This window comes from Lingula anatina, chromosome 1, assembly GCF_051362555.1.
Source record: "Lingula anatina isolate TDL-2025a chromosome 1, LinAna3.0, whole genome shotgun sequence".
Lineage (NCBI taxonomy): Eukaryota > Metazoa > Brachiopoda > Lingulata > Lingulida > Lingulidae > Lingula > Lingula anatina.
Genome location: NC_141767.1, coordinates 44,855,950 through 44,882,099, shown reverse-complemented (window position 1 = coordinate 44,882,099; position 26,150 = coordinate 44,855,950). Strand labels below are relative to the sequence as shown.

Here is a 26,150-nt window from a genome sequence, read left to right as displayed (position 1 = left end):
TGATTTACAAAAGACTGTTAAGCTTACTTTAGTTTGATACTACGCGGCACTCTAAGAAGCTCAAAAGGTAAAGACAATTCACAGTTTAAATCACGTAATTAAAAAGGCATTTGACTTTCAAATGAGAAACATATATATAAAGGAACGTAATTACATGCACGTTATATGCACGTTATTTAGCCATCGATATCAATGGGGGATTTAGAGGGGAGTCAGTGGGGTCCTGACCCCCTCTTTCTTCGGTTTATGAAAAAAAATCACACTAATAAAATGGCACCGTTCGCCCTGTAAAACACCAAAATTTTTCGGGCCCTTCAGCGGGCTCCGAACCCCACGCCAGCGGGGTTGGGGGGGGGGGGGGGGAGGGAGGGGTCAGCTTCGCATGTGCGGACACTCCATTCAAATAATCCTAGATCCGCCCCTGGATGTAATATCTATCAAGGGTTATCTGAAAAAAACACGCCACTGCAAAGTTTCAGACCAATAACAGGAAGTCTCAAGTTCTTTGGATAGTGCAGATTGCTAAAATAGCCGACTGTGCAAAGTTGACATTGTGATATTTCTCTTTAAATTGATTGACTTAAAATTAATGTATTTGGCATAGGGCCTGCTTAATCTGCAAAGTCTTATCATATTAAGATTTTAGCTTCAAAACTGACTTAAGACTTTCTCAGAACGTTTAAGGCAAAAAGGCAAATCGTAATTGTGTATATTGAACAGTCTATAGGGTCCGCTCAGGGGACGTTCAAGTAAGGCCGCAAGTCTCGAGAACTTATGACCCCATCTTCAGTATATGGGATTTGTATCCTCAGTAATGCGTTAAATTTAAGTTAGCATTAAAATAATAATAATAATAATAATAATAATAATAATAATAATAATAATAATATACACCCACGCCGTATTTTGGGGAAGGGTATTTTGGATACTTCAATCCCAACTAAAGAGACCGTCATAAAAATTCACCAGATATATCTCTACGTTTTGGATCCATAAATTTTGATCATCTCTGTTACTGTATAACTTAGTCCAATGAAAATATACAGCACCTCTATTTTACATTCTATACTATGTCCATTTTGCCATTTTGATTTTTATACCTACCAGTGATAAGTTCATCAAATATCATGTCTGAATGGTTTTATCCTTTCACAAGCAACTAATAGTCTATCAACAGATTGACCAGAAGGCCTGTTTCAGTTGACGGGAATGCTACAGAGAAGACTGCACACTTACGGCACAGCAAGCACAATCTGTTTTGTTCACAACCTAGGTAGTCACAATCGAGGTTTGCTTCCACCATACCTATACGTATTTGAAATCAACATTAGACTTCTTTGGATTTGGTAAAAAAAAAAAAAAAAAAAAAAAAAAAAAAAAAAAAAAATCCATGAAATAACTTGTTGAACAATATTATGATGAACTATCCGGATCCCTGGAAATTTGTGATAACTGTTTTATTTTTTGGCTTAGTTATACATTAACATGATCAAAGACATTTATATTTCTTTAATGATGGGTCCAAGATGTTCGACGAAATTAGGCCTACCTCCTGCTCTTCAATGTGTATACAATTTTAAAACTGGAACAACTGATGATCTTTGAAACGTTTATTTGCACATTAATTGCTTGCAGGCACTGTTATTTTCAATGACAAAATATATCTTTTATAATAAATATCTGTACATAATAATTACATATGGAATTCATGACAAAAAGCTGCATTTGAAATTGAAACAGCCCATTAATCCTTTCTTTGTAGTTTCAAGCTGCACCTAAGACAATTACATTTTAAACAATTCTAAAAAACACAGGGAGGTTTGCAAAATTATAGCAATTTTCAAGAACTGAAGCAAATTCATCTATAAGAAAGTTGTAAAGATATTCACCATATGGAAAGAATGGTTTCATATATAAAACTAATTGATTTATCATCCAAATCACATCTCTAGGGTCAACGTCCACACTTATAATAATTTACTTCATAAGAATTTCCTAAGTTTGTTGAACACACAAACATGCTCACTCTGAAAGGCTCATTTTCTATTTGCTCAATGGAATTTTCACAACAATTACACATATCAACAGAACTAGTAGAGTAAAAACACTAAATAAAAAAAAATGATGAAAAATAAAATTAAAAAAAAAGTACTGACACTTATGAGAACGTTTCCTTCATATTCTCATGCATCAATATAAATCCATGTTAACATGATCAAGTAGAACTCCACTCCAAAGTTTACCTATCAAACTTCTCATATACAATTTTCACAAAATATACATCTGAAAGAATGACCAGTATATCAAACATACCAATATTGTTGTTTAACAAAAGATAATTCTTGAAGTATTGTTATACAACTTTCAAAAAAGAGACTAGCATAAAAAGCAAAAGGCATTTTTTCACATGGCTGTACTCTGTCAGCTGCCAGTTAACAAGGAGATTCTGCTAGTATATATACTACGGAAAAGGTAAATCTGTGAAAAGTACAATAGATCAGACAATCTAGGCAAATAGGCACTGGCACATACATGCAGCCTCTCACCGTATGTGTAGAAAAAATTCAACCATTACAAAAAAAGGGGGGAACAAAATCAAAGTGTTTTTTAACCCAAGGGCAATAACTGTGAACCATATGGAGTTTTATGTGAATGAAACCCTTATAATATTAAATATAATGTTGAATAGAAAACCCTGAGTATGTATTTTGTTTTGCAAATAATTTGCCAGCAAATATACAATTTCTTTTTGCTTATCGTAAAAAAATAATTGCAAATTACATTCAGCAGTTGATGAAACTAAATTGCCGCCATCAACATTATACTTTCTTTAAGATAATATGGACAATTTGATTCATGACTCAATATTGTCTTTCATGTTTTTGAAATTATTGCAAATAATTAACTCTGACTAAAGTCATCAGTAATATCCAGACAATTGCCACATTTACACACTTCATCTATTTTGATCAATATGGCTTGCTGAACTGAACATGAACCAATCTGTGTATATGCAAATTTGATTTCTAAGACAGAAATCTAGCAAACACAACAATTTCAATAATCTGTTTCAACAATTTTTCTTTCAGGCAAAATGAAAAAAATGAAAAGGACCTTCAGCTGCATTATAGAGTAATAAGAAAAAAACGAAAAGAGGTGCACTCTTAGATCCCTATAATCTCTCTTTCTCTCTCTCTCTCTCTCTCTCTCTCTCACACACACACACACACACACACACACACACACACACACACACACACACACACACACACACATGCATGCAGGAAAGCATGCATACACAAACACACACATATCATAGACCCATTTAGTACTTAGCAGTTTTGACACCAACCAGAGATCAAAATGCCATTAATGTTGATGGTGGAAAGAACAAAATGTGCTCCAACCTGTAAATCTCCTAGTCAAACAATTACTAAACACTGTTTTTGCACTGCTATCATAAATGCCTAGTTGTGTGGAAGCAGTATGTAATAATCCACTATAATAATGTTTTGTCTGCATCATTTTCTCCATTTTTAGGTGCCAGCACCCTCCTTGTCTGCCTGCCACATATGAACACAGTGGTCTCTGGGTCAAACTTTATAGGAACATATCCATCTATGTTAGATCCTAACACACACCAGGACTTGTCTAGAAAATAGAGAAAAGTAGATTTTTATAACAAAAGTATTTTTATGTCATTGGGATGAGTAAGAGATTTGAAATACATATTTTGGAGATAGTCATTTGTGCTTTCAAATTAAAATTCATTCCAATATGGATTGTGTTAGGGTAACTGTTTGCATCATGGCACTTAAAACACTGTACACAAGTAATCAAGATAATTCATAAATTTATGTATTTGATATGCATAAGAAACAAACCACAACAGTTAAATGAATTCAAAACAAGCTGCTCACAAAGGCAGTACAATTGCCAACATATCTTTTTTTATCAAAAAAAAAAAAAAAGCATCAATTTACCAATTGCTAATTCAACTGTATCAATGTCAAAAGCATTTTGCAGAACTTCCAACTTCAATCTCCCCTGGTCCAGGAGGAAGGTCTTTTGAACTTTGGTCTCTCCAGTCATGTAAATCACATTTAAAGTTTCTACAATATCAAACAGAAATACATCAAAGTCAAATGTATCTATGATTATGAACTTATAACCTGCAAGTATGCAAAAGTTGGTATTTTGCAATGGCATTTATTTCCGTTTTGTAATTTTCTGAAGTGCAGAAGAAGATACAACTGGGTAATAAGAGCAGAGATATCTTTGTCTCCATCAACTTTATATTAGACATAAAAAGTTAAGTTATAAATAACTTAATAAAATGTTTGCTGTTTTCTAGAAAAGTATACGCTACAAGTAGGCCAGGAATATTTTTTATCAGAAACTGGACAGATTTCTGAGACACCCTATTGCCACTAAGACAGACATTGGATGTCTGGAGGAGTAATTTAAGAGGAGTAATTTAATCTTCAGTGTCATTGATCAGCACAAGGTCACTAAAGTGAGTACATTTGGGTCTGTTTTACTTGATCTTGGTGTTAAACAGTGTGTGCGTGTGCGTGCGTGCGCGTGTGTGTGTGTGAGTGTTAGGTCAAAGTACAACTTTTTTCACTTTTGTTATTTTGTAAAACAAGATCCTGTTCTTCTGGCATCTATACAACTTACCTGGTTTACTCACTGTTTGATATCTACTGCCTGGCACACAACTTGTATCATCCAGGAGCCTGGTGACAGAAGGGGAAAACAAGTGTTATCACATTACAGGAAAATTGTAGCTAATATTGTTAGATTTTCCTCTTCCTAGTTATTGCTGCTCTGAATATTAAAAAGCAAGAAAGAGAAGAATTTCGAAATAGCTTCCAGTCTGAGACAGCTTTATCTTTCCGGTTAACTTTAAAATGGTTGATTTGTGTTTTATAGTGGTTCTTTACCTTGCTATTTCATCTATTCTCTTCTGTAGTATTGTCATTTGTGCATTCTAAAAGATTGAAATAATGGCATTTTGAATGAATGGATATAAATTAATAACAAAGTTATCTTTGCAATCTACCTTTATCTATATATAAATTAATCATTCTTGAATTCTTTATCTATATTTTCATTCATCATTCATGAATTTATTCCTTCAAATATTAAAATTTGAACTTCTAAAACTGAATTTCATGCAATCCATAAGAAGAACTGAAATAGTATAGGTTAATACTGAATCAATGCTGACATAACACAAAATAATTTAAACCTCATGTCACAATACAACTTCATCTAAATGACAGGTCATCAAAGCCATTGGCAGAAAATACCTGTTCCTGCAGTATGTTCTCCATTGCCTGTATTTGTCTCTGGTCTCCATCAGTTTGACCATTTTCTTTTGAAACATTTACAGCCTGATTGTTCTCAAGTTCACTTTGAATTACACATCCATCCAAACGATCCTCAGGGATCACTTTAGATTCCTTTCCGACAAGTCGCTGTTCATCCTCCTCTTCTTGTATTGTACTTGACTGAACAGAACTTGCTGGGGATACAGACCTGTTATCAGAATCTTTTCCTTGTCCATTACTGCTCTGGGCATCCTCAGTCCTGGGTAAAAGCTGGAGTCCATTAAAGCGTTTTGTACAGTCACTCTCTGATTTAGATTTATTAAACCTCCGTGGCTGCTGAGAAAAATCAACTCTATCCACCTCCAAATCTGAGTGCCGTCCATTTGTTCCATTCAATTCTGTCACAAGTTGGCTTCTTCGTTTGGAATTCCTCCTTGGTGGAATTTTAGGGGCATCCATCTCTCCTGAGAATGAATTTGATGCTGAGAGTTGTTTGGTGGTTTCTAATTTGCTTGCGCTTATGCTATTTCCCTTGCAAGTGCTGAAATCCGTTTGGGGTACTGAGCCATTAGCTAGCAACAGCTCTTTGAATAATGTTGGTGGACCATTCTTCAAACCTGAAGTAGAACAATACAGTTCAGAGTTAAATGTACAGTTATAAAATATTAACATTGGCATTTTGTAACCATCCAATGAAGCTGACACCGCAAATATGTTAGTTGCTTTCTTTGTACATGTATTTTTGATGACACAATTCTTAAACAATGATATATCTTGTCAGCCTGAATTAATCATGCAAGTGCAGGTAATACCTTTTCATCTAAATTCTTTGTAATACTGACAAATAAGATAACTCTGATTACATGTTGGTTGGAACCTAAAATGGATACACTAGCTGGTACAACTTTACATTTCTGAATTCTCACACAAACAGTATTAGATTATGCTGTCAATGTTTAAACTAAAATTTTGTCAACAACTGTGGACAGTATCAATATACAGTAGTTTATCCTAAAGACCTGCATCAAAGAAAATGTTACTCCAGAGACTCTGTGATTCTACCATATACAAGGGGATAAGGTGTCCCCCTTTCGAGAAATATCGTGTGTATGAGACATATGTACCTCGGCCACAGATGCTGGAAGATGCTGGTTCACTTTCTATATTTGTTTCCTGCATGCCAGATGATCATGAGTCATATCCGTAACATAGCACTTCACAATGCAATTCTCTGAATGTTTTTTTTTCTTTCTTTCCTTTTTTTTTTTTTTTTTTGGGGGGGGGGTAGGGGGAGGGGGGGATTAATATGTGCAACCTAAAAAATTTCCATAATGTTATGTTGGCAGTGGTACACTTGAAGCCAAATATCTTAATGGACTAAATAGAAATGGTGCAGCATTATAGAAAAATATCAGTGGTAATGTTGTGTGTGCCATCAGCAGACACTGAGATGTGACTTAATAAAATAATTTAAAAAACATCATAAGTGTTTAATCCTACGATTTACATGCAAAGATGGATACGTCATTAATATCTACAAGTACCACTTTACTCCACATAATATACTTCCATCTATCTGAGAGCACCACACACCCTCAATGTTAGCTGAACATAATAGTTACATGCATGATAAAAAAAAGGAGTTTGATATCTGAACACTTTATGTACAAGAAAAAAAAAGAGATGGAAAACAGACACTGACATGATGGATTGGTGCTGTAATATTAATGTTGGTTGACTGAGCTTTGTTACAGAAGTATTTAAATGAAACTGTGCACTTGAAGAGAAACACAGACAGCTGATACTTAAAACTGTCTAATTCACTGGCCTGGATGAAGTATACTTTCTGATACGGCTATATACCTACCAGTTAAAACAATCTGTTATTCTTAGTGACTTTTTTTTAGAAATCCTCACACAGCTGAACAGCTGATGGTCCCCAAAATTCTCTGCTAACTTCCCTCCCTCCAGGTCCCATATCACAAAAACAACTTCAAAACACCAAACTAAACCACCTTCACTAAGGTGGATATATTATAGACAAGTCAACAAATAATGATCTCTAACCTGTAATGGATTTATAATGAAACTTTAGTGTGGTTTTTGTTGCACAAATGTCACCACTTTGAAGGTCTTTTTTTTTCAGGGTGAATTAAATGTTTCAATTTTACTACAATTTAATCACATGTACACATCAGTAAGTTCCATTACCCTGAGTCATGCAAGCCCAAGAGAAGGTGCCACTTAACCTCTGGTGAGTAATTGAGATTCATAACTTTGCTTTAAATATATTGTCATTCTCACTGCATTAGACGTAACAGAAATGCACCCATTTTTCTCCTACATATTTTGCTCTAGAAGGGAGACCATGAGAAATACTTGAGATGCTGAACAAGTCTAGAGATCAAACTCCCCAAATACACCAGGACAAAATATCTGTATGTTGGCTGAACCCTTGTCTTGCAGAAAGTAATTTTTAAACTTCCTTTGAATAAAACACTTTTTACTTCCTTGATCTCATGCATATCAGTTTAAGTCAAAACAGAGAGGCGGCACGGAGACATTGGGTACAGTTCACTGAGTAAAATCACGCGGGTACATTCTCTGCCATATTTTAGGGGAAAAAATTAAAACACTATAAAGTATGCAACACATTGACAAAACATTTGAGTACACATAACAGCCCTCTGTTAACTGGGTAATCTATTTATAACAGAAAGGTAGTCTATTTCCATAACTGTTTATGTCTCTGAGCTGGTGGCAAGGTTCACCAGAGCCTTACTGCCACAGGCAATATACTTACTATACCTACACCTGTGACTGTTTTAAGTGTGGTTAAAAATAACATTAATTAATAAACATCTGCACAGCATGGTCAATAAGTATATTTTTTCAATTTTACTTCCAGAGATTAAAAAAATAAGAAAAGATGACAATATCTCTCTGTGGTGACCTTACACTACATACGTATCTTGGGCTTGTGAGATCCACAAACTAGTATAACAAATCTTGGAAAATAAAAGTTATACCAGAACTCTCTTGTTTTGTAGCTTTACTTGTTTTGTTACTTTTGTAGCTTTACTTTTATCAGTACCTTATAGCACTAGATCTGCTATAACTTGACATAATATATAAAAACACTCACCTAAACTTCACCTATATCTCAGTGAAAATGTCTAGATGATAAAACACATTAAACCAGTATTACATACGCACACATGGCTGGCGCACCTGATGTGCTTTTGGGGTCAGCAAATAACCACTGTCAAAAGAGCAATTGGGGTTTAATGAATAAAAATATCCCAAGTCCTTTTAATCGAAATATGCCAGGTATTTGCTATTCATAAAATGCCTGACAGAACTGCTGTAGCTTTGTGCAATACAATATACTGCAGAGGGCATGCGTATATAATATCAATATCTGATATTGAGTCCCTCTTTGTGTTTATTTTGGTACCATTCAAACAGAACTGTGCACAATATGTGACAAATTTTCCATAATCTGACTATTTCCATATGCAAAGTATATACAAACAACTAAACACAAATGTGTTCAAAAGGACATATGATTATATGCACATATTCTGATACTTACTGTTACTAATGTTGATATAAATCTATACTAGGGGCTGTAATAGACAACACAACTTCACCTTTAGAGAGTCCCTAATAATGTTTTTACCTTTGCCTGAGGTAGGACAGCAATCAAAATGGGAAGACCAACTTGTCAACTTGCCATCCCTTCCCTAATACATGATGTATGGATAATTGCTGCCAACTCCCCTCCACTATTGCAGTGGTCAGTTTTGACATGTTTACAGTCACACCTCTCTGAACTGGTCAGACAAAATGGTCACTGAGCCTTCTGGCTTAGTGAGAACAGTTTGGACATTTTTTTTTTAATTTGTAAAGGTATTACTTTGGCAGGCATCTGAGTAAATGGGATTCAAGCAAGTAGGATTCATACCAAACGATTAAGATAATTACTTGGTCTTATATTGGATCCAGTTATGTGCGTTTTTTGCAGAACCCACCTTATGCCATGCTAATTATCAGTTTATTCAGTTACTTCAGATGTATATGTTAAAACCAAAAAACAAACGCTTAGGCACGGTCAGCTCACGACTCCTATCTTCCAATTCAGTAACGGTTAACATAAACTGATCCTGGCATAACCGAGCTATTTCGAACAATAAATGTTAATTTGAATTATTTGGCTACAGGGTTTTTAAACTCCACTTCATAAACAAACAGAGATGTAGTTAAAGAGAAACAGGAATCAAGTCTACCTGAGTGTTGTTTTCATTATAATTTGAGATGGCACAAAAATTCATTTCCATTTAAATAGAGGAGGAACAGGGATAGCCATCACTGTAGCCATCATAAAGTATCAACATTATGGCTAAAGTGTACCTTCATTGAACATTTGAAAATAAAGATAAAAATGAAAAATAGCAAAGCAAAACTTTGCAGCTGTCTTTGCACAGTTAATAGTCACACCCCTGTGGTTGTCATTGTGAACAATGAATGAGTGATTACAAAATTAGGACATTTGTTGTAAAAATGTGTCTTTGACAGGCCTTTAAGTAAATAAGATTCAAGCAGGTTGGATTCTGACCAAAATGTGGGATTTTTAATATTGGAAGAATAAGACGAACATTAGAAAAAGATTAATTCTACTGCAAAGTGCAAGTTCTACATGGCCTTACTCATAAAAAAGGGATCACAAATATGTAAGGAATAATCAGACGTGCTCTTTTACAATTAACCTTGACCTGTACTCTAGACCCGAGTGTTATTCTCGAAGATTTTATTGCAAACAAACCTATCATTTGGCAGTTAAATTGTCCTTTAGGTCAAACTCATGAGAAAAACTACTGCAAAAATTGAAGGAAAAGTCCAATTATGCCCATTTAAAATGGACCAATCTCCAGGGCTTTTATAGTCTTAATTAAGGGATGTTAAAAAAAAGCCAAACAAAATTAAATCTTTAATGCTTTTTAGCCATTTTTTTTGCTATAAGCATGTTATTGATGGCAAGGTATTTGAAAAACCATTGGATGTATCAATTTTTGAATTTTGTTAACTCTGACAAGTACCTGCACATGAAAAATATTCAGAAAAGAATATTTCATACATTGTACTACAACACATTAATAAACATAAAAAACAACCAAACAAATAAACTAAATAATTACCTTGTGGCATAGATATATACTTCAGTGAAAGTTCATATTCAGCATATGGACTGGACGGTAAGAAGGTGGGATCACTTTTGGTCAGCTTGGCCACCATAATTAAGAGGCCAGACCCTGTGGCCAAGGAATTGGACAGTCCACATATCCCTTTTGGCCTCTCATCTTGGCTCAGCTTCTGCAAAAGAAGATACTGAGTGTAAATGTGTTTTTCAAATTGGAAGATATATAACGAAGCACAGATTTATTAGAAAAGCTCTGGCTGATTTCTAATCTGTGTCACTTCTTCTTCTGTTTAATCAAGGACGTATAAAATGACCTTGGTTTAATATATATAGTAACTCGTATCACTTCAATGTTATTTTATATATAGACTAGGACCCAAAAGATATCTTCTATCATAGATACAGACTACCTTTCCAGTGAGGTAATATTTTGGTATTCACTTTTCAATGAAAGAAGTTGGCCTTTTTTTCTAAAAACATCAACTGAAATAACCTTCAAACAATGTATCTCGAATCTTTTTATTATTATTGAAATGTGATACAGTGTAATTATCAATTAGTTAAACTATAAAATTGTGTAAAAAAATCAAAGTTTAGTTTTTTTTTAAATCTACAACTAACATCTTCCACAGTATAAAGTAAATGACAACAATGTGATATATATAAAAAATCACTAAAAATACACATTCCACATTCCAAAAGATTTATTTAAATTAAGTGATCCATTTCAAACAATACTTTCTTTTAAATTTGTGATATAAAATAATTAACTGGATCTGTTTCATTAAAAAAAAACATTTAATCATCTTTTTTATTTAAGATACAGTGATGTTTTGAATCACATCTATTCTCAAGTGTGCAGTAAGCCTAAATCTAAAAAAAAAAAAACCTCTTTGACACATATATTGACACATCAACCTGTGGCATAAACAAACATGTCAGCTCAATTTCTCAGGTGAGGCTGCAAACTTGTCAGTGTCAATAACTGTCTCAGTCTTGATTGCATACCAGTGCATTAAGTGTTAATTACATATCACTTTCTAATTAACAATATACAATGAGAGAGACTGTCACCAAATAAATGATATGACTTTGTCAAAGGGCTAGACCAAATGTTCAGCTTTATGTATTAAGTGATACTCATGTTCAGCAATTATTGGGACTCAGGCCTTAACATAAAGCACATTCATGTTCGTTTATCTTTCTTTAACAAATCCTCTTGCTAGCATACCCAATATCTTAAATTACAGGTGAATATTCACAGCATTATTATACACATGTCAAACAAAATTAAATATTAATATCTAAATAGCAAGCTGAGCTTGTGTGTTACTAGCACCTCTGTCATTTATTTTAAATTAAGGAAGGCTGATTATTATCATTATTATAAATGCACAGATGGATGAATTAATGACCTCCTACCTGGTGAAACTACCTGGTGAATCTTAGAGGACTATTTACTACCTGACAACAGTTACAGGTAGCACTTACGTGGTGACACTGACAGCCTGCCAGGTGACTGGCAGTTTACTACCTGGGAAGTGTCACCTTGTTTGACTTTCTTGACAGACACAGAAAACAATGACATGGCAGGTGTCATACTGTTAATTAAATTCAGAATGTTAACAGACCTCATGGCCCTGGTATATATAAGACTGCAACTACCTGACAGGGTTCAGAACATATACTGAGCAGAAGAATCAACACCAACTTTGCAAACCTTTGCTGATATAGAATCACCACCTTACTGCTATCATATTGGACTGTAAGATAGAGCCACTACCATATCACAGAATGGATAACTACTGCCAAGAAATAAGAAATGCTGTTACAGCCGATACAACCTACACCACGTTCCTCAAGTGCCACAAAGCCACAGTGTATGCACAGTGGTTGCACAACTACGCCCAACATCTAAGGGCCAGCATTAGCAGGGCATCAGATAAGAGAAGACAAGCCTGGGTAATGAAGCTCTCCGTCAGGCTCAGCTATGTGGAAGACCTCAAAGAGATGTTGCTGAGATACTCCAAGAACATGACTGACAGGGCCATGAATGTATTCAGTATTCCACTGTCTACGAACCCAGTCTCTATGTTTGAAGGAGCAATAGACACCAAACAGCACTGAGAACTATACTTCTCAACTGGCTGGCTGTTTTTCTATAGCCCCACCATGGTTGACCATGCGGTCCTTATCAGGACCACCCAATCATCCCAAGAAAAGCTATACCAAATGTGTTCTAGTTTTATGTCATCTTGGCTGTAGAATTTTCAAACTGAATTTGTATTTCTGTTAAACAATGATTAGTTGTAGTTTTAATTAAAATTCCACTCCAGGCAATAGTACCATGAAAGTACCATAAAAAGATGGGTGAATAGCTAGATAACAGAAGGGAGGCAGACATAACCCCCCTTAAACAAGTGATAAAAATGACTTACTATTGCATGCATTCTCTCCAATTGCTTGTCCACCATACTGTAGATTTGAATAGTGTCCTGGTTACTGCTACCTACCACCAACATCTGCTGGCTACCCTGAAATTACACAAATGGCATTACCATATAGTTATGTAACCTTGCTACTATGAAATATCAATATTATTATGAAACTGAATCAAATTATTGTTGGGTATAACAATTTAAACCATTGCATGGGTCTAACACATATCTATTATATTCAAATTAGTCACTTTTTCATGTATGGTGCCAGACACATCTGATAAATAATCAAACTTTAACCTGCAGAAAAACTGGATGAAAAAAAAGCAAATGAAAGTAATGCAAAAACAATGAAATTAGCCACTGAATTGTCAAAAATCAATTAACACAAGTTGGGCTTCAGCATATGCACCATGCAAAATATAATGGCTGGTAAGTAAAAGAAAAAATTAAAAACCTTTCCTAAATTCAACAGAGAGCATGTCTTCCATCCCACAAACTATTCCTCTACAACATTTTTTCGTGTAACTTTATGCCATAAAACTAAAGGCAACCTTATATTACAACAACTTATATTCTCTCAGAATCAGCAATCCCTATTCTCAAATACCTCAAAGTACAGCAAGTCTGGCGACAAGACTCCTTTTAGATCAGCTCCCATCAGCCTCAAAGGCTCACCAGTCCGAGATTCAATGCTCACAACTAATAGCTGAGATATGTCATGGATTTTCTGAAATTGATATGCAATAATAATCAAAGCTATGTGTTAAAAATAAAAAATATGTATTGGCACATTAGGACAAAAACTGATAAAAATAACATCTAAACTGTGCTATTTCAATGTTTTGTGCATTTCTTTCAAACAATTATTCAATAACAACATACTTGGCTATTTGTCTCCAAGCAGAATAGCTTATCTGCAGTCTTTGTATCTGAATTTAATTTTGGTTGAAGTATTTCTTCAGAATCTGTCAAAGATTCACTGGTAACTTCATTTGGGGCATCTGAAAACAAAGTGTCAAATTAAAAAAAAAACTCAGTTGTTACAGCATATACATTTATATTCTAACACATATTAAAAATTATTCATCAAAATACAAGAAAGTGTTGATCCATTTAACTGTCTAGAAACTATAAATTCATGTCAAACCAACAAAGGTCCTTTATTAGCTATATATATTCCACATATACAGGTAATTCCAGTGAGCTTGAGGCCAAACTATCTGTAATCAAATTACAACGGTAGCAAAAAAGAGACCAAGGACAGTGCAACAGGAGGTGACTACATATACAGCCACAACTGCACTATTAACATGTACAGCTTAAAGGCACTGAACTAGCAGCCCCAACTATATGACACCTAAACGACATCTGCCAGGTTACTTACCTGGTACCTTGAACAGGTCTGCTGGCCCTGACTTTAGTATTACCTCCAAGGGAATTTCTGCTGTGCAAGCGATATGGCTAGCTGTCAATGACACCAGGCTACAAATTGTTCCTTCAAGACTGCAAAGAAAAATGTCATTGGATTGATTAAATATGATTTAAAAAATTACTAAATCAAAACAAATCCTGTCTGAGGATAGTTAGTGTAAAGTGAAGTGTATTTTTTATGAGGAAAACTTAAAACTTTTTTTTATCCATGAGGCACAATGATCACATATCTGACAAAGTATCTTCAGAAATGATTTACACTATTAAATATAGGTGTATATGTGGATCATCTGTTCCCTTTTTTCTGTGAATACAAGATTAGGTGACATTTAACAAAGGGCAAGGAAACTGAATTTGTATTCTATTCTATACAGTCTTATGCAATCATATTAAAAGATTTAGACAGAATCAAAAAAGGTCAATGTTACCTATGATATTCTATATTAAACACTAAAAGCTGCTATAAAAAGATACCACTGTGTTTAAAATCTGTGCATATTGTTAAAATACTCTAATTACACCATTAGCAACAGCTGGTTGTTATACAAAATGCAGAGCTAAATGGGGATTTTCACAAATGTAAAATTAACATGTTCAAAGGAATGTGCACAACAGCCTCTCTGAACCAGAATGTCATGTCAGTGTAATTGTTACTTATCTCAGTTTAAGTCTATTCAAAATTGGAGTGTTTTTTAAATCAAAATAATGCAATAATTTGTGGATGATCAAGTGATATCAGGTTTTCTTTCATAAGATACTTCTTGTAAACAAGTAAACATTAAGAAATTTTACTAAAATTATACTAATTTCTATTCAATATGGTGAGCCTTGCATACATTAAAGCATTTTGCAACCAAGTTCCATTGCACAATCATATCCATGAACACTCATGGAATAAATATTTTTTTGACAAACATTCAATTTTATCAACTTACCCTGGGACTGTCCAGTGAAGTACATCCACCTCGTTAATGGACTTGTCTATGTCTTTCCACTTGTACACCTGAGTGATAAAAACACTGTGTACATCAATAATATTATATACCCATTATTATATGTGAAGATATAAAAATTCTGTGCCTATGTTCACTGAGGAATGAAAAAAAAAGAATATCTCTAGCAGTAATGCATAATCATTTATTATTATTCACTTTTATTTTATTTATTTTAGTCAACCTAGACTTAAGATTTGATATAACTGAAAAAAACTATGGAAAACTATAGCATATATAGATATTTACTTGCAACTGACCAATATTCCTTGCTAGTTTGACCATACGGAACTTTCATTAGTTCATGTAGCGTTTCTAAGAATATCGAGAGTATTGAGAATACCCCAATCACCACCACAAGTTATGACGAGTGCTTTAATTACACACTGACATTTTTTGGGCAACAATTATGAAGGCAAATTCACAAGAAGTCACTTGTATTTTTTCTTGTCTCACTGTGGTATAGGTATAATGTACTATCTCTCTACATACCAGTAATGTGTTCTCCATTGCCAAAACCATCTTTCTGCCATCTTGTGCCCAAGCTCCACAGCTGATCTTACCACTGAATAAATCAAAAGTGAGAGACAAAATTATATCATTCTGTAATAATACGTTGAAAAATCAATCAAAATATTACACAACATAAATAGTACAAAAAAAGTTTAAACTGTTAAGGTATTAGAAAAATTAAGTAAACTTTTAATCATCTGTAGAATACATAAAAAAGTAATAAAAGTATTATGGCATTTATAAAACTGATATACAAATTATATTTATTAATTTACTTTATATATTTCATCTAATTTTGGAATTTTTTCTAATAGAAGACTACCGAAACTCCTTAAAACTAAGTAAAATTGATTTCTTTTAGGTTAAAACTTTGCCCTTTTACAAGGATAATTCACAAGAGGTATGGTATCGTGAGACACAACTGACTGACTAATTATAAGTAATACATTGGACTCTCTTTTACTTACATTTCAATAGGTGGGAGGGCAAAGCTACCCTTATTTTTTGTGTGTCTGAAGTAGAAACTGACTTGGGTTTTGTTGACAAGGCACAAGATGTCACGGCCAGGATTCCAAAGACAACCTGAAATAAAGATGAAATACCGCTGTTTTTATACAGGACTGCTTATTCTGCAAATAACTGAACCAGAATGTTGCTCACACATATCTCATTGCAAAATATTTTCAGTTAATTCCATCATTAAATCTGCATGACAACAAAAATATAAATATAATTTTGTCAGAATATATATATTGAGCTTCCATTTGTAACTTTAATTTTTCCAACATTGTTCATTAAAATTCAATGACATTTTGCTTCATACTATGAGTGTCTTATTTTTGACTGAATAGCAATATAATTTAATGAAATAGTCCTTTATACAGAATATAGTTCCTGAGAATATTGCCTATCTGAAGGGTTCTTTGTAGTCTCAACCATGTACTCTCAGGAAAAGTTATTGTTTGAGCATTCGCTAATGCTACTATCTACATCAGGAAGTAAATGTCCTGACATCTCCCAAGGCATTATTTTTACATTTTTTTCACTATTTTCTAACATTTTCTTTTTAAACTTGCTGATAAATCCTTAACATTTTACATACATTTTATCCCCGCCTCTCAAAACAAAGCCTACATATAAATACCAATCCAAATTACTCAATAAAAATACAGGTAACTTGATCAGTGGCATTTACACAGGTAAACATCATCATGATCATGCTTTGATGCAAGAGGGAAGCAGCAGACAAGCAGGTCTACAACTCCAACCAAACCCAAATATCCAGTGCCTAGATGGCAAATCATAAGTGAAATTATTTCAGGTTTAATGACTTTGAAACAAGTGCAATATGTGAGTAGACCTATTTCTTATGAAATGTGATGCAGCCATATTAAATGTTCAATCGGCCGTCTACCAGCATCAGTCACATGAAAATGAATAGAAGTGCACATATTATATTTATTCCACTGTAAAGTTGAAGTCCCCATCTAGTACGATGTGCTTCTTGGAGCATGGTAAGAAAGAGTGTCGAAAATACTGACTTCAAAAATGACTGAGATGAGTTGAGCATTTTCAAATATTAAACTTAAAAATTACCAGATGGATAGTAAGTAATAGATCATGTAAATGTCAAAACAACCCAAACATTTTGAAGTCACATCTTGTAACATATTATAAAAGAGCAATTTCATGCAATAATGCAATTATGCCCTCTTTATGATTCTAAGTGCACATTGTCAAAGATAAGGCTATCATTTTGAAGAAGCTCCATCTCAAAGGGGCAAACAAATGAAATTTTACTTAAATTCGTAGGTATCCAATTATTTTCCTTGCTTCAAAAGGTGTATAACTAATTTGCATGCCAACTTCCTTGTTCTTACAAATTTGAATATTTAATGTTTCTCTGCCTTTTTGTTTACAACTATGCAGTTTTATACGCACTATATTATTTTTCATAGAGAAAAATAATTTTTTGTATCTATTTAACATGTATATTAAGTTCAAGCTGTGAACCCTGGTTACAAAACACACTGGTCCAAACCCTGATGCCTTATCAGTAAGTCAATATAAACTACAAATAACTTGACAGAAACATGGACAAATTATGTCCAAGACATAAACAAACTAGTACAAGAAACAATATCAGCTAACAGCTTAGTAAGCATAATGATAATAATAGTGTGATGGGAAAACTGTGTAGAACGTCAGTCTCACTGAAAGGGGGCTTATTTTATTATCAAATACTAACCTTTGGATAAAGGAGTAGCATTAATTTTCCTAACTTGTTTAATCCTGAGCTGTGGGACCTGTCCCTCCACATACCACAGGGACACTGTCTGCTGGTGGACTACACACAGGTAGCAGGCACTGGGGAGAACATCATGGCTCCAGTGAAGACTTTCAACATGCCTGAAAAATGCACAGAGATTAACTAAAAAATGGGATAGTTTGCATTTTTTAATTTCACTGTTAGAAATTTTCCTAGCTCATAAATGAAAGAGGTAGAGGTTTTCAAAATGATTGCACAGTTATCACCATTACAATTCTCAACAGGCTTTAATCTGTAATTAGTAATAATGCAAATGACCTGAAAACAAAGGGAACCAATACCTAAATATGCACAGGGCAGGCAAGGCTCTGACTGAAGCATAAATGAAAAAAAATCAAATGTGATTTCTATAATTTGCTGAAAAAATAGATGATTATTTAAATACAAGCAGGTTAACATACATTCAATAGACATTAATGGCTGTGAAGTAAAAACATTGTGGAATTAAAATGAAACCAAAGGTTTGACTTGTCCATACTTTATCTGCCACCTTCACCAAGACTTGATTCATCAGTTTTTGGTGTCATTTTCCCACAGACATACACCCTGCTATATATTATCATGTTTTTGTCAACTTCTTTTGGGACACACATTTCAAATAAGAACATTGCCTAAGGTGCATTAAAGCAGCGTGATCACTCATTTTACCAGGTAGGCAGCATAGTGTGGTATTACATAAACCATGAATTATGAACAAAGACTTAATTACTCCTGCACCTGGACTGTTTGACCTTACATCACTCAAGTTCAATAAAATCTTAAGTATATCTAGGGTCAAACCAAATTCCCATTGCTTTCTGGAAAACATCTAAAGATGGATAAAAAACATGCTTTTATGAACATGTCTTACTAATTTGTTTCTATGACAAATGTAAGTTCTTTATGATGAATGACAGGGATTATTCAATATAAAAAAAGAATTGTGGTTGATGAATTTTTCTTCCAGCAAATATTCTGCTCTAAAATTTAAAAAAAAATGCTTACTTACTGACACCAGGCAGTTTATCCTTAAAGTAAACTAACACAAGGCTATTCTTCCTAGCACAAAACTATCATTGTGCATCTACCCTGTAAACAGACACCTTATTGTGACGCACATTTACACAAATTCCAACTGAATACTTTTTTGTGGGCAATTAAAGGACATCACACATCAAAAGATATTCATGTTGGTAAGAACAACTTTTCAGACTGGCTTTCATTTTAGAACTTATCTTGCCTACTAAAAAAGTTACTGTGAATACTGGGCAACTGTACTGTTACTTTAAACACCAAGCAAATATTAACCTAGGGATGGTTTTTTTTTTGTTATCAATATCATAACAAAATACCACCATTTTCTAATGACAAAATACCTTTTTTTCAACATGCATCACTTATGACAAAAATGCCTGGCAAAACTCACTATATACCGTCTTTAGCCAATGCTAATGGTCTTAGAAACAATACAAGCTCTGACGCTAAAAAAGTTCAAAGTTTCATGCTCTGGAATGTTGAACTAAACAGGACACTATAACTGACATCATTTCAAAGCAGTTTGTTTATTTTACTAGCCAATAAATCACTACATATAACTATTCGTAATACTTAAAACCTGTTAATAGATTAACACATGGTATATTACAATATATTACTTTCAAATTATACACACATATATCTTAAATAATTCATTCAAACCATACCTGCACTGGAAATAATGTACCAAAGATTAAAAACTTCAATGACATTCTTATGATTGACACACACAGAGAGACACATTTCTCACGTTTAAAACTATCATTTAGACTTCATTAAATGTTTCATTGCTGTAGAATGTTTTCTTTTACAGACACCTCCTACCTGGAGTTTACAGCATATTAAAAAACTTAAATACAAAGTCTGTGGAACTTACTCAAACTCTCCAAGCTTTAAAGACTTCTCCCCTTCTGCATTTCCGACCACCAGGGTTATCGGGACCAAGAAGACACTTTTCCCATCTGTCCAAGCCAGGCCATGTTTGGGGTGAATTGCTGAAAATAAACTAAAAATAAACTTTCTGGGGCATAAAAAATCTTGAGTCACATGCATGGTCTGTGCCACTTCAATACAAACAAATTGGAAATTTAAAAAAAAGTCCTAAAAGCTTCAAGCTTACACATGAACAAAACCATAACTGAGAGTGAACTACATGTAGCAGTCTGACTGGCATATTTCAAATACTTCAACTGACAAGTTCTTTCCAACTTACAGTCTTACACATGCATATATTGTGTCTGTAAAGCAATGGCAATCATGAACAGTACATTGTTATTCATATTTCATGGTATTTGTGACTGTCCCTCCTCCCAGGGGTAAAAGGACTGATTTATGTGTAATAGATTCTCCATCAATTTTAATCAGTCAACAGATAATTACAGCAAGTGACACTTTTTACCCCTATTATGCATCATCATCATCATCATCATCCTTTTTTGATATAAATTATTTGCATGTTTTAAACTTTTTAAAATCCATCTGACATAAAAGTCTTATTCAAAGACTTCAATTTTCCTGACTCACTGGCGATAACACACTTATGACATAATGTATTATAACATAAATCTTTCAAATAAATTATTTAAATATTCATTCATTAACTTATCAAACTTTAGTGCACACTGCATAAAAATTACCCTTGTTTAATACAAACTTTAAGAAATACATTCATTTCTGAGGTGTCATCTTGCAATACTCAGGACATTTTTGCCATAAATGCACAAAAGTTGCTTGCTCAAGGAGGTATGGCCCATAACCTAAATTACAAGGTTGTTATGATCTGATAGTATTAACCAATGGTAATAAAACTGTTGTCATTTGTGCCACTTAAAGAAAAGGTTGAATAATAAAATTTTTCAAGATTTAATAAATGTTTGTATAGTTGACAGGAAAATGAGTATCAAAAGTTCACCTGCACATAACAATCTTTTAAAAATATTCAGGATAAAAGACATACACACGTGTTTCCAATATATATATATATATATTTTGTAATTTAGAAACTACATGTTATAGTTAAATTACTTGGAACAACTTGATATCTGTTGAATCTACTAGCAACTGTGATATGAGTCTACTTTACATAACTTGTACTTGGTTTCTCATTTGTATAAGGGAAATAAAAGGCTCTTGAGTGTGACATGGACACTTGTTTAAAAACATCTAATTGAAATGTACCTATTTGAAATGTAATGTATAACATGAATATCTAAAAAAGGGATAATTTTAATAAAACAGAATATATGCTTCTCAGTGCACACACACACAAACAGAAAAGTTCAAAACTGGTCATATCTTCTTTAAACATAAAAATATAACTTATTTTCACCAAGGGTTAATAAGGGTTAAGAAGTCCACCAAAGATGAATAGAATACAAGCAACAGCTACAGCAATACCTTAAAACAACAGTTGCTGTACGAAGACTACTAGTACTACAGATTTATCTTGAATCAAAATAGTCTAAAATGTTAAGCCTCAAAGTTAACAACAACTCTGAACTTTTCACCAGAACACATTTGGTCATCAATTAGTCACTTTTATAGTGGACATGTGTTGACGAGCCCTGGTCATTTTAGATGATGAGGAAAATTCAACAGAGACAAATTAATGTCACTTCTCACAAACCTATGTGACATTTCTTTTGTTGACAAGGACCACATCCAGGGTGGAAAATAAGTGATAAACTAATCCACTGGCAGGCCTAAGTGGCATTTACAACCAAACAGGGCCAGTTTCACATTAAGTACCTGGCTGAATGAGTCCCAACTGACAGAAAATTTTAGTCTATTTAGACCAAAGGTAAATTTTTCTCAACTAAGGATTAATTGGATCTGTTTTAAATATTTCTTTCTAATGAAGCACTACTTTGTGGAAAAATCATATCTTTGACTTAAACAGGATGTACATGTATATGAACATGACTCCTGCCAGTATACCCCCTCAACCATAAAATGAGTTTTAAATAGGTGCCCAGTATTTTCACTAGTATTACAAGTGAATTAATATCGTAAATCTCCTAATGAAGCACCTTTTCAAAATTAGTAAACTTAATGACACCTGGGTTTGGGGAAAATATCTGAATATTTACCCCCAAGGTTCCCTCAAACAAAACACAAGATTGAGGGTAGTCACTAGGTAATTACTAGTAAATAAAAAACATCAAGGTATCTCCTGACCAACAATTTTTCAAACCCCCATGAATCCATCTTCATAATTCACACCATAGGCTGGCACAAGTAAACCTATACTGAAATACGGGCTCCCACTAATATTTTTCATTCCACTTAAGCTTTATATCAGCCTCTAGAAGGTTCTACCTGTGATGTAAATGGACTCCTAATGCAGGTCACACAAATATATTTTTTCTCGACAAAGGCTCAAAATTACAGCCCACCAAAATGTATTCATCTAGTGTGTATACATCAATATCACTGTGCACAGTTGACATACCTGGGACCTAGAATATTCGTTTATAGAAAATATAGCAAGATGTTGTTCTGATAGACAAAGGTTACATTTTCCCTATTCTTCTACATTAAAGACGGTATGCATACACTGTTCAGCTTTTGGATAGAATACATAAGGATTGGGATTACCTAGTGTATTACAATTATATATGTGGTTCTGCAGGTATTTCATCTTCAATAAACATTCATAAATACCTAAAGATAGTTAAAGCAAAAGGAAGCTACTTGTGTGTGTACGTGACATCCAATCTAAATCATCACATACTCTTATTTCTTGAAAATTACATAGCAGTACATACAATGTGTTAATTTGAAAGATGAAGTAATCATCCTTTTGTATCAGTTTATGGTATACCTGATAAGGTCAGCTCTTATGACATAGGATGATATCAATTTATCTTTCAAAAATTCCACAATCATCTTAAACTAGATCTAGCTTTGCTATTAAAATTAAATGACTCACTCCACATATTTGTGTTATGTGAAACATAATGAAAATGTCTCGAAGGAATATCAGCTTATTGTTTAAGTGACAAACAGAGGGCAAGTTTGCCCACTTTCCCCTGAAGGAATGCATATCTTTCCAAGGGAACTTGCATTATTTCCCCAATATTTTAGAACTAGTCATGGGAATGTGTAACACTCTTGCAGTGTGTTGGGCATATCTAACATTGCACCTTGAAACCAAACACCCCGAAAAACTTGAAAAAATTCTAAAAAATATAAGAGAAGATAAAGAATCATCATATCCAATAGTAATAGATAAAATAACTTTGTCCATTAAAAGAGAAAAGTATACATAATGCTAGCACTAGCCAAATCTCAACTAGTACAGTGAAAGTAACTATCAGTCCCTGCTGGTCTTCTAGTCTTTTTGAAAAAATGATCTAGTTCCACATTTGGTATAAATATATTTGCCAGTTCTTAATCTATCAAAAAGCATCACTAAACAGCAAAATAAAACTTACCAAGAGACATCACATAACCTTGATCCAATGAACGATAATCCAGTGAACGATGTTTAACAACACAAGCACTAGAACTGCTAGATGCTTCCTTTGAAACTAGGATGGAAAAGGGTGACTGATTCTATTTAAACACAAATTTGCTGACCTCTTGGTTATGGTTCAGGGTACATTCTAAGTGGGGAGTGGTAAACCAGCAATGGGAGTGATCACTGCTGTTTTAAATTACCTGGGTAATAAAAAACTCTCTCAAATATAGTCACATGTTTTGAGCAGTCTCAATAGATCAAGATTTTTTATTCTTTACCACCAGACCTTTAATAGCCTGCTTTTTACTACATGATTCATATCAACTGTATTACTGCCTTTTTTTTCGAATGGCATTTTTCCAGATGATTATCACAAAATGGGCAAAATTCCACTTTAGAAATCATGATTCTTTTCTTTTCCCCTCCTGCAGTACATGAAGCAGTTGTTCGTAGAAATAGCTTTATGATTTCCACAGGAAATTACTTTCTCAATCTTTTTAACAAATCTTCACTTAAGTTCTTTGTTCAACTCACCTGGTTTACAGGTAATGTGTTCCATTAGTATAGAAAAAATTTGACAAAAACTCTCACAGAGCAGACTAATAGACCATAAGCCTGGCATCCATAACACACCCCATACATTCTTGTAATAGTGTCTTAAGCTAAATTTCATTGTAACTGCGCATAGCTCTTACTTTTGTGGTTGTTCAATCAATAAAATTATTTACACTGTAATCTGAAGTTAGAAGTTACAGAGGTAAGCTGTTTGCAAATATGAAGGAAGACACGCTCACACAAAATGCAAACAAATCCTCATTCATTCCTAAACTAACATAAGAGTTAAACAGTACTCTTGCACATGAAGGGCATCAAAACACTAAAAGGTGTTAGGCTAGAACCTTTTTCCATTCATTTAGATTCTGAAAATTCTGAATATATATTTATGTGTGCACTTGCATCACAGAGAGCATCTGTATATATACATGCTGAAGTGTGTGTGTGTGTGTGTGTGTGTGTGTGTGTGTGTGTGTGTGTGTGTGTGTGAGTAGTTCCTATAATTATATCTTGTCGAATGAACCAAATGAGTAATAAACTATACTAAAAATAGTATAGGATAATTATTGATGAAAGGACATTTAAAGTTTGCTCCTAAAATATGATAAAACATATGTAATTGACCGATTTACTAGACACCATAAGTCTATGTACTTTCTTTATATACTTCTATGATTGATCCAACTCTGCAGCGACTGTTGCTGAGTATGATCAGATTAACTGAATCACATGCTTCCTGGTATTTTATGTAATATAGAAAAGCTGGTGATTATACCAGTATGTTGGAAATGTTCTTCAATTAAGCTGATTGCACTCAGCGAGAGTTGGAATGATCTATGTTGAACGTCTATAGAAATGGGTCCTTACACTGTATTACAAGTTAAATGAAGTCACCGTTAGTGCATCAGTTATTGCACATGTATGTGTATGTGTGTTCGTGTATTTCATGGTAACTACATGCAACTTTGCACAAAAAAAAAAAAAAAAAAAAACTTAAAATTTTACACCAACTAGGAAATTCATTACGATTTGTCAATATATTTATTAAATTGGTCCATCCCAATAGTGAAAATACAAAATAAAAATATAAGCCTTCAAAAATGCTATAAGAACTATACCTTTCATCAGTCCCAAAGCTACACGATGTGAATAATTTACTATTGATTTTTAATTTTACACAGGCTATAGGTACCTAGCACATTTCAGTGATTTCTATTTAATTTGAAAGATGACCATATTTTCAATAAAATGAACTTCTATGCTATCACTCTATACTACAGATAGATTTCTCCTGGAATCAACTGTTTTTTTTTTTCTTTTTTTTTAATTACAATTAATTAATTTATTTATTAAATTTCAACTGATATTACATTACATATAGCAATTCTTGAATAACTGTCCTTCTTTAACTGACACTGTGTGTATGACAGACCTTGCAGTGCAACTACCGGGGTGTTTTTCTAACGTCTAGAATTCTGTGCAACTTATTGTAAGTTACACAGAGTCCGAAGAGTTACACTACGTGCATCTTACATATATCTAAATAAATACAGTCGCAAGTCTGTGAGCACTCCACTCAAAAAAACAATATCAGTTCATGTTGCGTTTAGACAAGTATAACGAACATGTAGTACTTACCGCTCGTGAGTACATTGATTCCGTTTCGACGCAACCTTCCATGACCAAGCTCCATGTCTCCTGGAAGGATATTGATGATTTATTCTACCGTAACAACAAACAGCAGCAACTGACCGGCCATGTGGGCATTACAAAAATAAGAATATTGAACTTTATTGCCTGGAACGAGATTAATAAACTACCGTTTATTGCTGTATAAGCAGTTAAATCACACACATAATTACATTCATAATTTGTTT

At 33.7% G+C, this 26,150-nt stretch overlaps 1 protein-coding gene across 3 annotated transcripts; it reads right to left on the bottom strand.

Moving 5' to 3' along the window:
- Window positions 1-1,597: 1,597 nt before the first annotated feature.
- LOC106168396 (WD repeat and coiled-coil-containing protein) lies at window positions 1,598-26,069 on the bottom strand. 3 transcript variants are annotated; one of them, XM_086999962.1, is made up of 16 exons: window positions 25,912-26,069; window positions 20,134-20,251; window positions 18,162-18,322; window positions 16,381-16,495; window positions 15,893-15,965; window positions 15,344-15,411; window positions 14,362-14,480; window positions 13,860-13,978; window positions 13,585-13,704; window positions 12,975-13,070; window positions 10,535-10,709; window positions 5,316-5,953; window positions 4,947-4,993; window positions 4,681-4,739; window positions 3,984-4,112; window positions 1,598-3,651 (listed from the first exon to the last, which is right to left on the bottom strand). In XM_086999962.1, exons 1-16 carry the CDS (start codon window positions 25,964-25,966, stop codon window positions 3,500-3,502), a joined length of 2,244 nt encoding a protein of 747 aa, XP_086856088.1. In that variant the 5' UTR covers window positions 25,967-26,069; the 3' UTR covers window positions 1,598-3,499. The 3 variants fall into 3 exon arrangements, with proteins under 3 accessions (XP_086856088.1, XP_086856087.1, XP_086856089.1); XM_086999961.1 differs by lacking the exon at window positions 25,912-26,069 and adding an exon at window positions 24,253-24,292; XM_086999963.1 differs by lacking the exon at window positions 25,912-26,069 and adding an exon at window positions 23,693-23,807.
- Between the last annotated feature and the right edge of the window lie 81 nt (window positions 26,070-26,150).

What these genes read in the sequence shown, in the direction of transcription:
- LOC106168396 (XM_086999962.1), bottom strand. Translation starts at nt 25,966, where the DNA reads ATGGAGCTTGGTCATGGAAGGTTGCGTCGAAACGGAATCAATGTACTC. An exon ending in CAATGGAGAACACATTACTG is followed by an intron (nt 15,412 to 15,892) that starts GTATGTAGAGAG and finishes TTTATCACTCAG; the next exon opens with GTGTACAAGTGGAAAGACAT. An exon ending in TCAAACAGTGAGTAAACCAG is followed by an intron (nt 4,113 to 4,680) that starts GTAAGTTGTATA and finishes TTGATATTGTAG; the next exon opens with AAACTTTAAATGTGATTTAC.